This window comes from Typopeltis vanoorti, chromosome 15, assembly GCF_054136105.1.
Source record: "Typopeltis vanoorti isolate ZY-2024b chromosome 15, IOZ_Tvanoo_1.0, whole genome shotgun sequence".
Classification (NCBI taxonomy): domain Eukaryota; kingdom Metazoa; phylum Arthropoda; class Arachnida; order Uropygi; family Thelyphonidae; genus Typopeltis; species Typopeltis vanoorti.
The window spans coordinates 33,924,440-33,937,536 of NC_143563.1; the positions used below are offsets into that span (position 1 = coordinate 33,924,440).

The following is a 13,097-nucleotide window of genomic DNA, read 5'->3' on the forward strand; positions in this document are numbered from 1 at the left end:
GGGAGGGTAGTTAATTTTTTTTACATAAACTCTGCATCCCATTTGCTCATTTAAACTGTTTATCATGTCTGCACAGTTAGCCTAGTGGCTATGCACTTCGCAACCATATGCCTGGGAAAGGAGTGTGTCCTGGGTTTGATTCCTGTCCAACGTGAGGTTTTTCTTGAGTTTTTCCTCCCGCAAGCAGGCAAACTGGTACCGTGAACACATGCAGCCACAGCCAAAAGGTGTCACACCTTATTATTATAATATTCTGGATTAGAGATAGATGTTGAAGGTTTTTTCACTTGGTTATACTATAAATTAAAGATGCCAAAAAATTATATTCTTGTTTTAATCTTTTATTCAAGTGTAAGCAAACAAAGTTTGCACGTGAAGTCATTAGTCTCCATATACAAGTAGCTCAGTCATGAAGCTTCATGTTGCACAAACTTTGTTGTATATGGAGCCAGATGACTTCATGCATAAACTTTGTTTGCTTGCACTTGGATAAAGGATTAAACCAAGAATATAATTTCTTGGCATCTTTAATTTATTTAATCCATTTGCTGTATGTTCACTCTGCATATCTGTGATGAGATACTCATGAAATATAAGTGTTTTGCATTAAATTATTTATTTTTAACTTGCATAATTCACATTTAGTCATTTCATTATGACTTTTAATTATATTACTTTAAAATATGTTGCTTTAAGGTTAGCTGCAAGTATAATGAGATGGCAACCAAGGCATGAGCCACATACATGATGTCTTTGTCAAGTACATGAGTTCTAGCTAGTTTTGTTCAGCAGAAGTAAAAACTTAATTACTAAAAGAAGAGCCAAACAGATTCATTTCGGCAATGTAAAATTACATAAGCAAAAGTGAATACTAGATCCAACATTATTTCAAAGCCAAATGTTTGTAGACACTATGAAAGTTTCATAAATTGACCTGAGAGCTTACGAGAATACAATCTTTGGCATACCCGAGTTGCCTTAGCTTGCACTATAATGAGAGTGTATTCTCGTAGCTCTCAGGTCAACTTATGAAACTCTCATAGCATCTACAAACATTTGGCTTTGAAATAATGTTGGATCTATGTTAAAAATACCAAGCAATTTTAAAGCTGGTTTTACTCCATTTCCCAAGTAAGCAAACAGACAAACAAGTCAAGTTTGCGCCTGCAAGTGATGCAAGACAAGCTGATCCTACAGGTAGTGCAAGACCAAGGCAACTCGTGGTAAAGGTGGCATAAGCTCTGATCACTAATCTTAATATTTACCCTTAATGCCAAAACACATCTCCAAGAAGGGGATGTATGATGTTTTGTATTAAAGGCAAGGGGCCACTACCCATGATCACTAATCTTAATATTTACCCTTAATGCCAAAACACATCTCCAAGAAGGGGATGTATGATGTTTTGTATTAAAGGCAAGGGGCCACTACCCAATTTTATGCCACCTTTACCACGAGTTGCCTTGGTCTTGCACTACCTGTAGGATCAGCTAGTCTTGCATCACTTGCAGGCGCAAACTTGACTTGTTTGTCTGTTTGCTTACTTGGGAAATGGAGTAAAACCAGCTTTAAAATTGCTTGGTATTTTTAACATTTATTATACCCAAGGTAAAATACTTTCTACAATGTTGGATCTAGTATTCACTTTTTCTTATGTATTTTATATCGCCAAAATGAAGCTGTTTTGCTCTTCCTTTAGTAATTAAGTTTTTACTTCTGCTGAACAAAACTAGCTAGAACTCATGCACTCGACAGAGACATAAGTTTCTGGGAAGAAAGCTTTGCACAATGCTTACTAGTTAAGATCTTAAGAAATTATCCTAATTTGAATCAATATGATTCCATTCATCTTTGATGTTTAGAGAACAGTAACATAATAGCTGATTTTCCAGTTTCTGTAATGAACTTTGCCTCAATGTACAGATATAATACACATTTGTCTTATTCTTTTTCCTTAAAAAATTGGAAGTATTAACTATTTCATTTTTTGTTTGCTTCAATTCATTAGATTAAATCATCAGTGTACATTACAAAACTATACTTACCTCCGATATACGAATATTTCGATGCCGACAACCCACCATCAGGACCTTGTGCTCTTCGTAGTCCAAATTCCAAAAGCTTAATCTGTGAACCTGCAGCCATTCTGTAGCGAGCAGCATTTGTTGCGACTAAACTGAAAGGAATCAATAAACACCTTTGAAAACTTACACAAATCAATCATTATGAATTATCAACATTAATAAGACTCAATCAGTTAGCTAGTCTCATACAGAAGTGGTAAGGTTCCCCCCTCCAAAAAAAGCCTGGTTTTCCCTTGCAAAACAGAAATCCTGCCGGAGAGCAAATACAGATGACAGACATGCAGATTGTGTGAACAGCATTAACTGCTCTATACAGCATTGCATTAATTAGCTTTATATGAAGCCAAGTCACTTTGCCTAACAAGAACGGGTAGATGAAAATTTAATCTATGAAATGTTATAGATCGACAAACTAACTTTTTATAAATGAACATACCATCTTATAATAAATAAATGACTGACAGAGCACAGTAAAATTCCTTCTAAAATCAGTTCTGAATCTGTAATTATATTAGTACCTAATAATAATCATAAATACATCAGATCATTATGCAACACCACTTGACATGTTACTTGTACATAAAACATACAGGAACGTCTTAGTAGAGGATTTCACCATTAGAGAAATAGTGACAACATCATCTAAAAATGATCAATGAAATGTTCAGATAAAAACCAGTCCTGTCAGCAAAGATGTTTTCAACAATAGAGCATAATGTAATTCATTGTTTTCCAATGGCAGTATTCATACCATAAGGTCCAATTCCAATAAATGTTAGATTCTAATAAATTTGAACAAATATTAGATCTTAAGGACATTAAGGTATGACAGTGTGAAATGCTTCTGTAATATACATTATTCGTCAGGTAATCCCAATCATAAAGGTTAAAGATGGCCAAATGAGGCAGCTAAGATGTAGGAGGACTGATAAAGCACACATCATTAATGGTATTGATGCAGAGGATCCTGACATGCAGAAATAAAGAGGTTATGATGCTATTGCCTTGATCAGGCATTGTGTGGATTATTGTGCACAGATTTGATTCAATGGGTTTCATGGTGATTAGAATATGTTAGAAAGGGTTCAGAGAAGATCCACAATGGTGGTCAGTAGCTTTGGGATGTGGAGTAGGAGACATATTGAAAGAATGTAAATTGCAAAGTCATGAATAAGAGGTGCAGGATATGATTGAGACATACACTTCTTCTTCTACAGCTTTTCCCACTTAAGTAGGGTTGCTATTTGTGGTAAGTCTCCTCTACAACTTCCTGTCCTGGGCTGTAGCCACATCCAAGTTCTTCATCCTCAAGTCCTCCTCCACCATCTCCCTCCATCTCTTCTTTGGCCATCAATGCTTCCTCTTCCCCTGCACATCCATCTGCATGACCTTTCTTCCCACATACTCTTCCTCCCTCCTCATCACATGACCAAACCATCTCAACCTTGCCTCCTGTATCTTTGCTCCTAAGTTCGTAACTTTCACCGTTCCCCTTATTGAGACATACACTATCTATCAATAATTGTCCGGACACTTTAGCAATTTACAATTGATACTAGCAGGTAAACCTTAATATCGGATATGTCCAACTCCTGCACCCTTTGAGGAAGACTTTCCACCAATGTGCAATAGACATCAGTGGAATTTGTCTCCATTCCTCCATCAAAGCAGCACTGAGTTCAGCACCAGATTGAGGAAATGATGCTCTGGACCTCAATTGCCTTTCCAATTTGTCCTACAGGTATTCAATGGGGTTAAGGTCAGGACTCTGTGCAAGCCAGGCCAGTCATTTAACACCCATCTCTTCATACCATTCCACAACAGCTGCAGCTTTGTGGCATGGGGCATTGTCATCTTGATAGTAACATTGGTCTATTCCATCAAACTCCACAATGTAGACAGCACCTGATTATCCAGAATATCAAGGTACTGAGCTGCCTTTTTGGAACCTTGGACAATGACCAGTGGTCCCACTACAAACTAGCTGAATGCACCTCACAACATTACTCCTCCACCACCAAACTTTACTGTGGGCACAACACACTCTGGTAACAAGTGTTCACCAGGCTGCCTCCACACTCACACCTTGTCATCAGACTGGAAACAGGTAAACCTTGATTCATTGTTCCAAAGTACTGGTTTCCACCAATCAATTGTCAGGTTCACATGCTCTTTGCACTAAGCCAGAAGTGCTGCTTTGCTCAGTGTTGTGATGTTTGGCTTGTGTGGAAACTCAGTAAATGAAGCTCTTTTCATACAGCATTAGTGCTCACCATGGTGTTACTGGCACTCTGGAACTCATCAGGGATGGTCTGTGCAAACTGTAGCCAGTTTTTTTTTTGTGTGTGTGCCACCTGTTTTAACACCCTTCTAACCCCGTCAGTCATTTTTCAGCATCCATTGTGGGTGTGTGTTTTCCTGCATTAGTGTTGCCAGGATGTCTCCATTTGTTGTCACATTGCAGGAAAACAGGTTGATTTTCGATGCTCCAGTTGAGCAACAATGGCACGTATGGACGTGCCCCCAACATGAGTTTATGTCATTTTGCAATAACACCTTTATTCAACTGTTACAATGAAATACTGCTTCCTACTATCTGTACACTGATTTTTATGTTATTAACAAACCTGGAATGTTCCATAACTTCAAATAACAGAGGTGTCCGGACAATTATTGGTAGATAGTGTATAAGCTAGTCAGGGGTTGTTATCAAGTTGACATGGAAGAGAATTTTCATAGAATGGAAGAGGGGATAGAACAAGAGACAATCCCTGAATAAGGAGGGTGTGACAGAGAAGCAAGTAGCAGGTTCTTTACATGGAGAGTGGTGGGTGAGTGGAACGCATTGCCTGAGTGTGTTGTGAATGTAGACACATTGAACCAGTTTAAGGCACAGTTGGATGAGCTTTGTGTATGATAGTGTGCACCTATCACAATGAGCGACTCCATGGAAGTCAGATGTTAATAATAATTAATGAAATAATGCAGTCGCAATTCTTGCACAGGATGTTTGAAGAAGCATCCATCCTACATGAGTACCACTCATGTAGGATGGATGCTTAATGTTAATGATTAAAAATCTTCACAGCTCAGTTTGTAAATATTATCATCAATTTTCTGATATGTTCAGGATACTAAGACAGTACTACATGATAAGTTTACATTATTATTAATTTCCTATTAACTATTTTCCTCAAAATTAGTCTATTGCTTGTCAGCACTCCAATATTCCCATATCTAATATTACAATCTTCTAGGGCATTTCTGACTGAATCAGTCCACGTAGAGCTTGTTTTTTCTTCTGTACCATCTCTACATCAAGCATCTGTTTTGCTAAGCTTTCCTCTTCCATTCTGTTAAAGTGACTATACTACTACCTTAAATTAACTTTGCTCACACAATCTTGAATGCTAACAATGTCAAGTTCCTAAACACCTTCATTTTTTAATGTGATTCTGCCATTGATGGCATCTGTTCTATCCCTTAATTTTTTTCTCAGAAGTCTCTGAGAAATTTGTGTATATGTGGTCATAGTCTTTGATTAAGTGCTTATTTCTAACCCAACTCACAGTTCCATAACTTAAAACTGGTTTGAACAGTCTTGTATATATACACTGGTAGTTTAGTGTTTTGGCTAATTTCTCTTATTACATACATATTTCTTTAACTGGTTCCCCACCATACTAGCTTGCTTATTCTGTTATCTATTTCCATATTTGATTTGCCATCTTTGCTAAAAACTCTGCCTAGCTGAAATATTTTATTTGTTCTAAGTTATCCATTGAGAAGTTTGAAGTTTGTTTCTATTTTCATAGTTTTGGTCCTTTTTTTATCTGATTTTCATACCATTTATTAGAAATTTATTTGGGTTGGAGAGTCCTGAAATCTTTCACTGGATCTGTTTAGGAGTACAACAGCAGCATCTGCATAGAGCAAAGAGCAAAGTTTGATACTTACAATTCTAATATCAGGTATAATCCCACATTCTGTCATAACGCAATCCACATAGATATTCGTAACATTTTTACTTTCATTAACATTTATTACTGTGATACCAAGGATCCACTCCCTCTGCTGGCCCACCCTGGAGTATACTGTATTCATTGCACCTGTAATTTGCCCTATATAGGGGAAACAGAATGCACAATTCCTATCAGAAGAAAGGAACATAAAAGACACATTAAATATAATAACTATGGTCAAGCTGGCCTTTCTGATCATGCCCTGAACACTTTACATAGAATGGACTGGAAAAGCACCTGTTGTTTACATCACACCAAAACATGATATGAACGTAAATTTAAGGAGGCCAGTGAGATTCTTATCAATCACCCTAATCTTAACAATAATGATGGTCTAAAAATCCCAAGAATATGGAAGGCACATATTCTACCCACTTAACCATTCTCCCTAAGAGTTAATTATAATGGACCATAGATAATCCAGGATCTTAACTCTAATATAACAATTGTCATGCTAAATTAGGGCATCATTTTTATGTAATAAAACTATAAATATCTACATGAAAGAATGTTTCTCTGATGCTGTCTTAAATAGAATATAGCTTTGATGTAGTTACCATATTTGCCGGCGTATATAAGACGCACACCCTTTTTTGTACACATTTTTTAGGGAAAAAAAGAATTTTTTAGATCCACTTCCTGATTCTGCCAAGTTCTTATCATTTTCTCAGTTGGGGTTGGCCTGAAATGTCTCTCTGCAGTCCTGTTTCCATGTTCTTTAGCATACGCAATCACACGTAGCTTGTATGCAATATTGTAGCAATGCCGACGTTTTTCAGCCATAATTTGCCAAGAAATTTAGAGAAAATTTAACAGCAGAAATTTATCACCATTCACAACAACCGTGACAACAATTGGAAAGTTAAAAAGAACAGGAACACAGCTGTGATCGTCGATGGCAGCACATGCACATTCACTGAACTCTATGTAACTGGAATGATCTCACACACCGCAAGGAAGCAAGAAAGAAATTGTGTAACTCGGAACAGAGAAAATTTCCGGAAATGAAAGTAATAAAAAACTAAGTATCGGCATATAAGACGCCCCCTGTTTTTTCAGACCTATTTTCAAAGAAAAAAGATGCATCTTATACGTCGGCAAATAGGGTATTTTATTTTATTATTTTAATTTTATTTTCACTAGAGGTCAGGCCATTAGAATAACCATTGATCAAATCATTGTCTCTTTGGCATACTGTGTGAAATGTAATCTAGCTTGTCTCTGTATATATGTGTATACTCCAGATGATGACCTTAATATGAAGGTCGAAATGTCAGGAAATTAAAAATTATCATTTATAACATGGTTGTAGAGTCTATAATTTGTCTAAAATGAACGCTGATCACCGTATAACACTAAAGGAAAGAAGAGATCATGTATGTACAGGAGAAAGAGGATGTGACAGGACAGAATTCTGAGGTACTCCTACATTGGTGATGAAGCTCGAAGAGAGAAGACCATCCACCATGACATGCAATGAGTGACCAGAGAGGGAGCTAGCAACCCAATTACAGAAGATGGCAGGTGGACCAAAGGATGGCAATCTGTTTAGCAGGCCTCAATGCCAGGTGCAGTCAAAAGCCTAGACATGTCAAAAGTGACAGCTCACGTTTCTCTGAACCTTTCCATAGCACATGTCCAAGGTCAGCTATGGATCTTGAATGGCAGAATCAATACTGGTGGCGCTATGCAGTGGAGAAGCTTTGTGTATAATTCGCATCCCTGATTTTGCTTTATGAAAAAAGAAATTTAAAAGTTTTGCAGATACCTCACACACGAAAAGAAAGTTTAAACATTCATGTCAGGGCGATAGTAACAGGATATTATAACTCACTCCCCATGGTAAACAACACACTCTCCCCGACAGCCATGTACTGCAGATTCAAGAAAACAAGTAGTTTTATTGTATCACTGAATAAGGTACAGAGACATTTGCAGTCTGTGTAATACATTTCTCAACAAATAGTGCAATTAGAGACAAGTGGAATAAAAACTAATGAATCGCATGTCCCCTCCCACAGAAACTATGCTGTATAAACTCAAGTAAAAACACATGATGCACTGAAAAACACAATATGTATGTAAGTAAAAGCTATTGTCCAATTTTTCAATTATATGAAATAAGTTTATTTGATTGCATTTGAAATTTGCAATGTCATTAAGATCACAAAGGCTAACCTCAAATAAAATTGTACTGCGAATTAAAAGACGAAGAAGCAGCATGCAAGCAAACGTAATAAAATTCAACCAAAGGATTGAAACTTTGTGCGAGTTGAGCCCACCTGCGCGATGTGAAAGCAGTACACAAACAGTAATAAGAAGTTCCATCAGAACGATAAACGGGCAAAACACCACCTTTCGGTGAACATGTTAAAACTAAGAAATATACTAGTGAATGTTGTTATGGCAGTATAGATATTATGGAATTCAACTGAAGAGAATTAGCATTTCAACTCAATTGTCAGCTTGCCTTTATTGTTGGGTCGCACAATCTTTTTTTAATACCACACCAATCATATGCATGTCTTCATAGCTGCTCTATCTCTACTGGCCTACAATTGCTGTCTGTTTCATGCTCTGCTTTCACTTCTCATTAGTCATTCATGAAGGATTGTTCATTACATATCTCAAGTCTTGTAAATTACTGGTAATTTTTGCTTGAAATAATGGGAAAGAAGATAACATTATTTGGGTTTGACGATGCACACAAGGAAACTGCTCTTGAGGCCGGAAGTAGCGATAGCGAATTGGAGATTCTTGGTAAGTCATACCCATTTTCAGTTTTTTCCTGAAAACTTTATTTTCCAAAAATCCTGCATATATCTCACACCATGATTTTTTAGCTTTAATTTTGGAAAAAAAAAGTGCAAGTTATATTCAAGTAAATATGGTAGAACTTCAGGCGAGACCAGTTGTCTGGTAGTTTGACTGCAGACTTCCATCTCCCTTTTTTCTTTTCTTTTTTTGGATGAGTTGGAATCTATCGGACACTAAAATGTCTTCAGGACCAGAAGACATTTTAGCGTCCGATAATTTAGTAATTTTCTGATGTCTTTTTGTTGAAAAACAATAGGAAGCATGTGATGCTTCCTATTGTTTGGTAATTTGTTTGAGTGATGCAAGAAGGTCAAGTTTATCCTTGGATGAAATAGGGGTGGAAGTGCAGGAGAGCAGAAGTTGCATTCGACAGTCTTAGAAAGGGACAGAAGGGATGGCTTCCATTTAGATAAGAGGTAGATTTTCTGCTCTTGGCTTTTATGAAATCAGATTTAGATCTGCTGAGGACTGTTTTGCATTGTGTGCTTTGGAATACACAGACTATGAAGCTGGGGTTTGTGGTGAGCCCACCTCCACTGTTTTTTTTGTTTTTTTTTCAAACGCTTTGATACACTTTCTGTTGGACCATGACTTGGGAAGCAGACAAGGATTTTTGATAGAATGGGGATGAAGGCTTTCATTCCAGTGAGGATAATTTCTGTGACACATTTGGAGAAGTGTTGGGGTCAGATAAGCAGTACACAGACCAAGCAAAGGTGGGAGTAGAAATTCCAGAGGTCCTCCCACATGGCACCCTTGTTTTGTTAGAGAATGCAAGGTTAGGAGTTGTTAAAGGAAGGGCTATGTAAGAGAAAGCTTGCACAAGATTGTGGTCTGTGTTGCTGAGAGGAATGGTGACCTCTACAGTTTATTTGGAAGGAGAACTGGTTAAAAAGAGGTCCAGAGTATCGGGAGAGCAGAGGTTTATTAGGAATTCACATACGTAGACGTACAATTTGTGTCAGGTCATTGCCTCCTGTACAGCTTGGTTGGTGGTGGTGTTGGAAAAGGGGATCTATTTGGAATTGTGGACGTTGAATTCACCTAGAACGATGACAACACTATTTGTATGAGAATGATCAACAAGTGTAGAATCTAGTCCCTCATGCCAAGATATTGAATAGGGTAATCAATTCAGGAAGTGAAGGTGATTGGTGGCCTAAAAGGAAGCTGTGGTTTCTATATACGAATGCCAGAAGTATCAGGAACAAGAGGGAGGAGTTTTTGGCATTGCTTAGTTAGCAAGGGTTTAGTATTTTCAGAGAAGATAAGATGGAGGAGGGATACTGGTGATGATAGCAGATAAACTGCAAGCAAAAAGAATAGGAAATAGGTGGGGTGGTGGTGGGGGGAACTGTTCATTTGGAGCAGTCTTCTGGTGTGAGATCAAAGCCAATAGGACAACATATATGATTGGTTACTGCTATAGGCCAGGGGGTTCCAAGGATAATCTGGTACATGTGCATCAGCAATTAGTACAATGAGCAGACCGAATAATTATTATGGATGACTTCAACTATGAGATAATAGACTGGAAGAAAGAAAGAAAGATCATGTGGTAGGAAGGAAATAGAATTTATACACTTACTGAGAGATAATTACTTGAGGAAGCATGTAATGGAGGAGACACAAGGTACAAGAGTATTGGAACTGGCCATACGATAAGAAGAGCTATTCATAATTAAGCTGGCTGCACTGCCTTCGACTGGGGAAAGTAGCAACAATGCAACAAAACCATGGAAGGGAAGGATGTTAGTAGTGCATGGAAATAGTTAAGGAGCATCTAGAGGAAGCTATGTTAAATTGCATACCTAAGGTAAGGAGGGTTAAATCAGATAGAATGAGTAATATCATTAAGCATGAGCTTAAGAAAATGCTGTAAAGGTTATATAAGGAAAAAGGTGACCAGCAAATTCATGAACGGCACAAGGGTCAGGCAAGAAGGATCAGCATGGTAAGGAAGGCAAAACCAGATTATGAGAAGAGATTAGCTGAGCAGGCCAAGGAAAATCGCAAAGAGTACTTTTGCTATGCAGCAAGTAAGAGCAAGAATGACTATGGAAGAATAACTTTAATGAGTGCTGATAGTCACAAGGTGACAGAGGCAGATAAAATAGTTGAGTTACTGATTGACCAATTTGCAAGGGTATAGCATCCAAGTGAGGTTAATGCTGTGATACATGTCTGTAACATGTCATTGGTGGATGAATTGGAAGTCCTTGGGATATTGTAGAATCTCAACATGAATACAGATGTGAGATTACATGGGATATCAGCTTGAGTTTTGCAGGAATGTGCAAGGGATACTGGCAATGCCTCTGGCTAGGCTCTTTAAGTTTCAGTTCTGGTTGAGTTCCAAGGGAGTAAAAAGAGGACAAAATAATTCCCTCACATAGGGGTTTCTAAGACTGCCGTAGACCATAATTTCTACTGCAGGTGATAAAAGTACTGGAAAAATTGGTCAAAAAGAGAATTCAGGAATGGATGGACAGGAATATGATACCCTATGGAGGAGCAATATAGTTGTGAAGGTTCATGCCTTAGTAATTTACTAACTTTTTATAATGGAGTGAACAGCTGAATTGGATAAGAGAAATGGCTACACAATGATTCTGCTGGATTTTGCAAAAGAATTTGACAGAATACCACATGATACTCTGTTACACAAATTAGAACAAATGGGGATGGATTATGGATCACACTAGTTATATAAATAAGAAGGTGGCTGCTGGACAGATATCAAAAAGTGGTATACAGAGAAGCAGAATCCAGGTAAAAGCTGGTGACTAGTGGTATGCCACAGGGTTCAGGACAGCCAATAGGACAACTATATATGTTGTCCTATTGGCTATGATCTCACACCAGACTGCTTCAAATGAACACTCCCTCCCACCTATCTCCTATTCTTTTTGGCAATTCATCTGCTATCATCACCAGTATCCCTCCTCCATCCTATCTTCCCTGAAAGTACTAAACCCTTGCTAACTAAGCAATGCCAAAAACTACATAAATGATAAAGGAAATAGCCTGAAGGGAAATATTCAGTTGTTTGCTGATGATGCATACTTAGATAGAATAATAGTGAATCGAGGCAATGTGGAGAGCGTACAGGATGATTTAAATAGGCTGCTGGTATGAGCAAAAGATAAACAGGGTGTCAGTTCAATGTGAAGAAATGTCAAGTTATGCTTTTGGCATAAATAGATTACAAGCTGTGTACCACACTGATGGAACTATACTGTAGCTGTAGCTAATTTCTTCTCATAATCTGATTTTACCTTCCTTACCATGCTGATCCTTCTTGCATGATCCTTGTGCTGTTCATGAATTTGCTGGTCACCTTTTTCCTTATATAACCTTTACAGCATTTTCTTTTTCTGAAGCTCATGCTTAATGATATTACTCATCCTATCTGATTAAACTAGGGATTTGAGGGTGGTGGTAGACAGAGAGTTGAAGTTTCAAGGACATATTGCTAAGTTGCTCATATATGCCTAGTAAAAATAATGAAGTTGTTATTCCTCTTTGTAAGGCCTTGATACATTACATTTGGATTACTGTGCTCAGGTCTCCTGGGTTTTTTGGGGATGAGGAAGCAGTGGAGAAGATTCAAGCAACCAAGAGGGCAAGTGGTCTATGGGATGTATGCAGGAGAAATGTTTCAGCACTTGGCTAGAGGGGGCAGAACAAGAGGTCATCCCTGTAAGTTAGGTAAAAGTATGGTCAGTAGGGGAATGAGGACTAGAATTTTCACTTGCAGAGTTGTGAATGAATGAAATGGGTTGCCAGTCGGTTATTAGCACTTTATGTGTTAACTGGTTCAAGGAAAGGTATGATAGATTGTGTGGATAATTTTGGTCTCTCACAATGACTCTCCAGACTTCATGAAGGTACCCATACAATAATAATATTTGAACAGCTGGTTTATAGATGGTCAAGTTTCATGGAAGGAATGTGAAGAGGTGAGTGAGTATCAGAATTTGAAAACAGTAAATGCAACAGATGAATATTACTAAATGAGGGAAGGCAACCTTGAGACAGAGGAGGTCAAAAGCAGGGATTCTATATTAGCCTGTGTGAAAATGTTGCAAGATCTTCACAACTTTTGCAATGTGTTTTCTATATCTCTCCAAAGTCTTCTTATCCAAAGTGGATTTTGGTCTCATACCAAAAT

At 37.8% G+C, this 13,097-nt stretch overlaps 1 protein-coding gene across 2 annotated transcripts in view; it reads right to left on the minus strand.

The window, feature by feature from the left end:
• Naprt (nicotinate phosphoribosyltransferase) overlaps nucleotides 1-13,097 on the minus strand; it is a 282,374-nt gene that overhangs the window by 159,040 nt on the left and 110,237 nt on the right. For both annotated transcript variants that reach the window (XM_090404880.1, XM_090404881.1), the window contains exon 5: nucleotides 2,046-2,176. In XM_090404880.1, coding sequence (XP_090261006.1) covers nucleotides 2,046-2,176 — 131 coding nt within the window. The remainder of the gene's footprint in view (nucleotides 1-2,045; nucleotides 2,177-13,097) is intronic.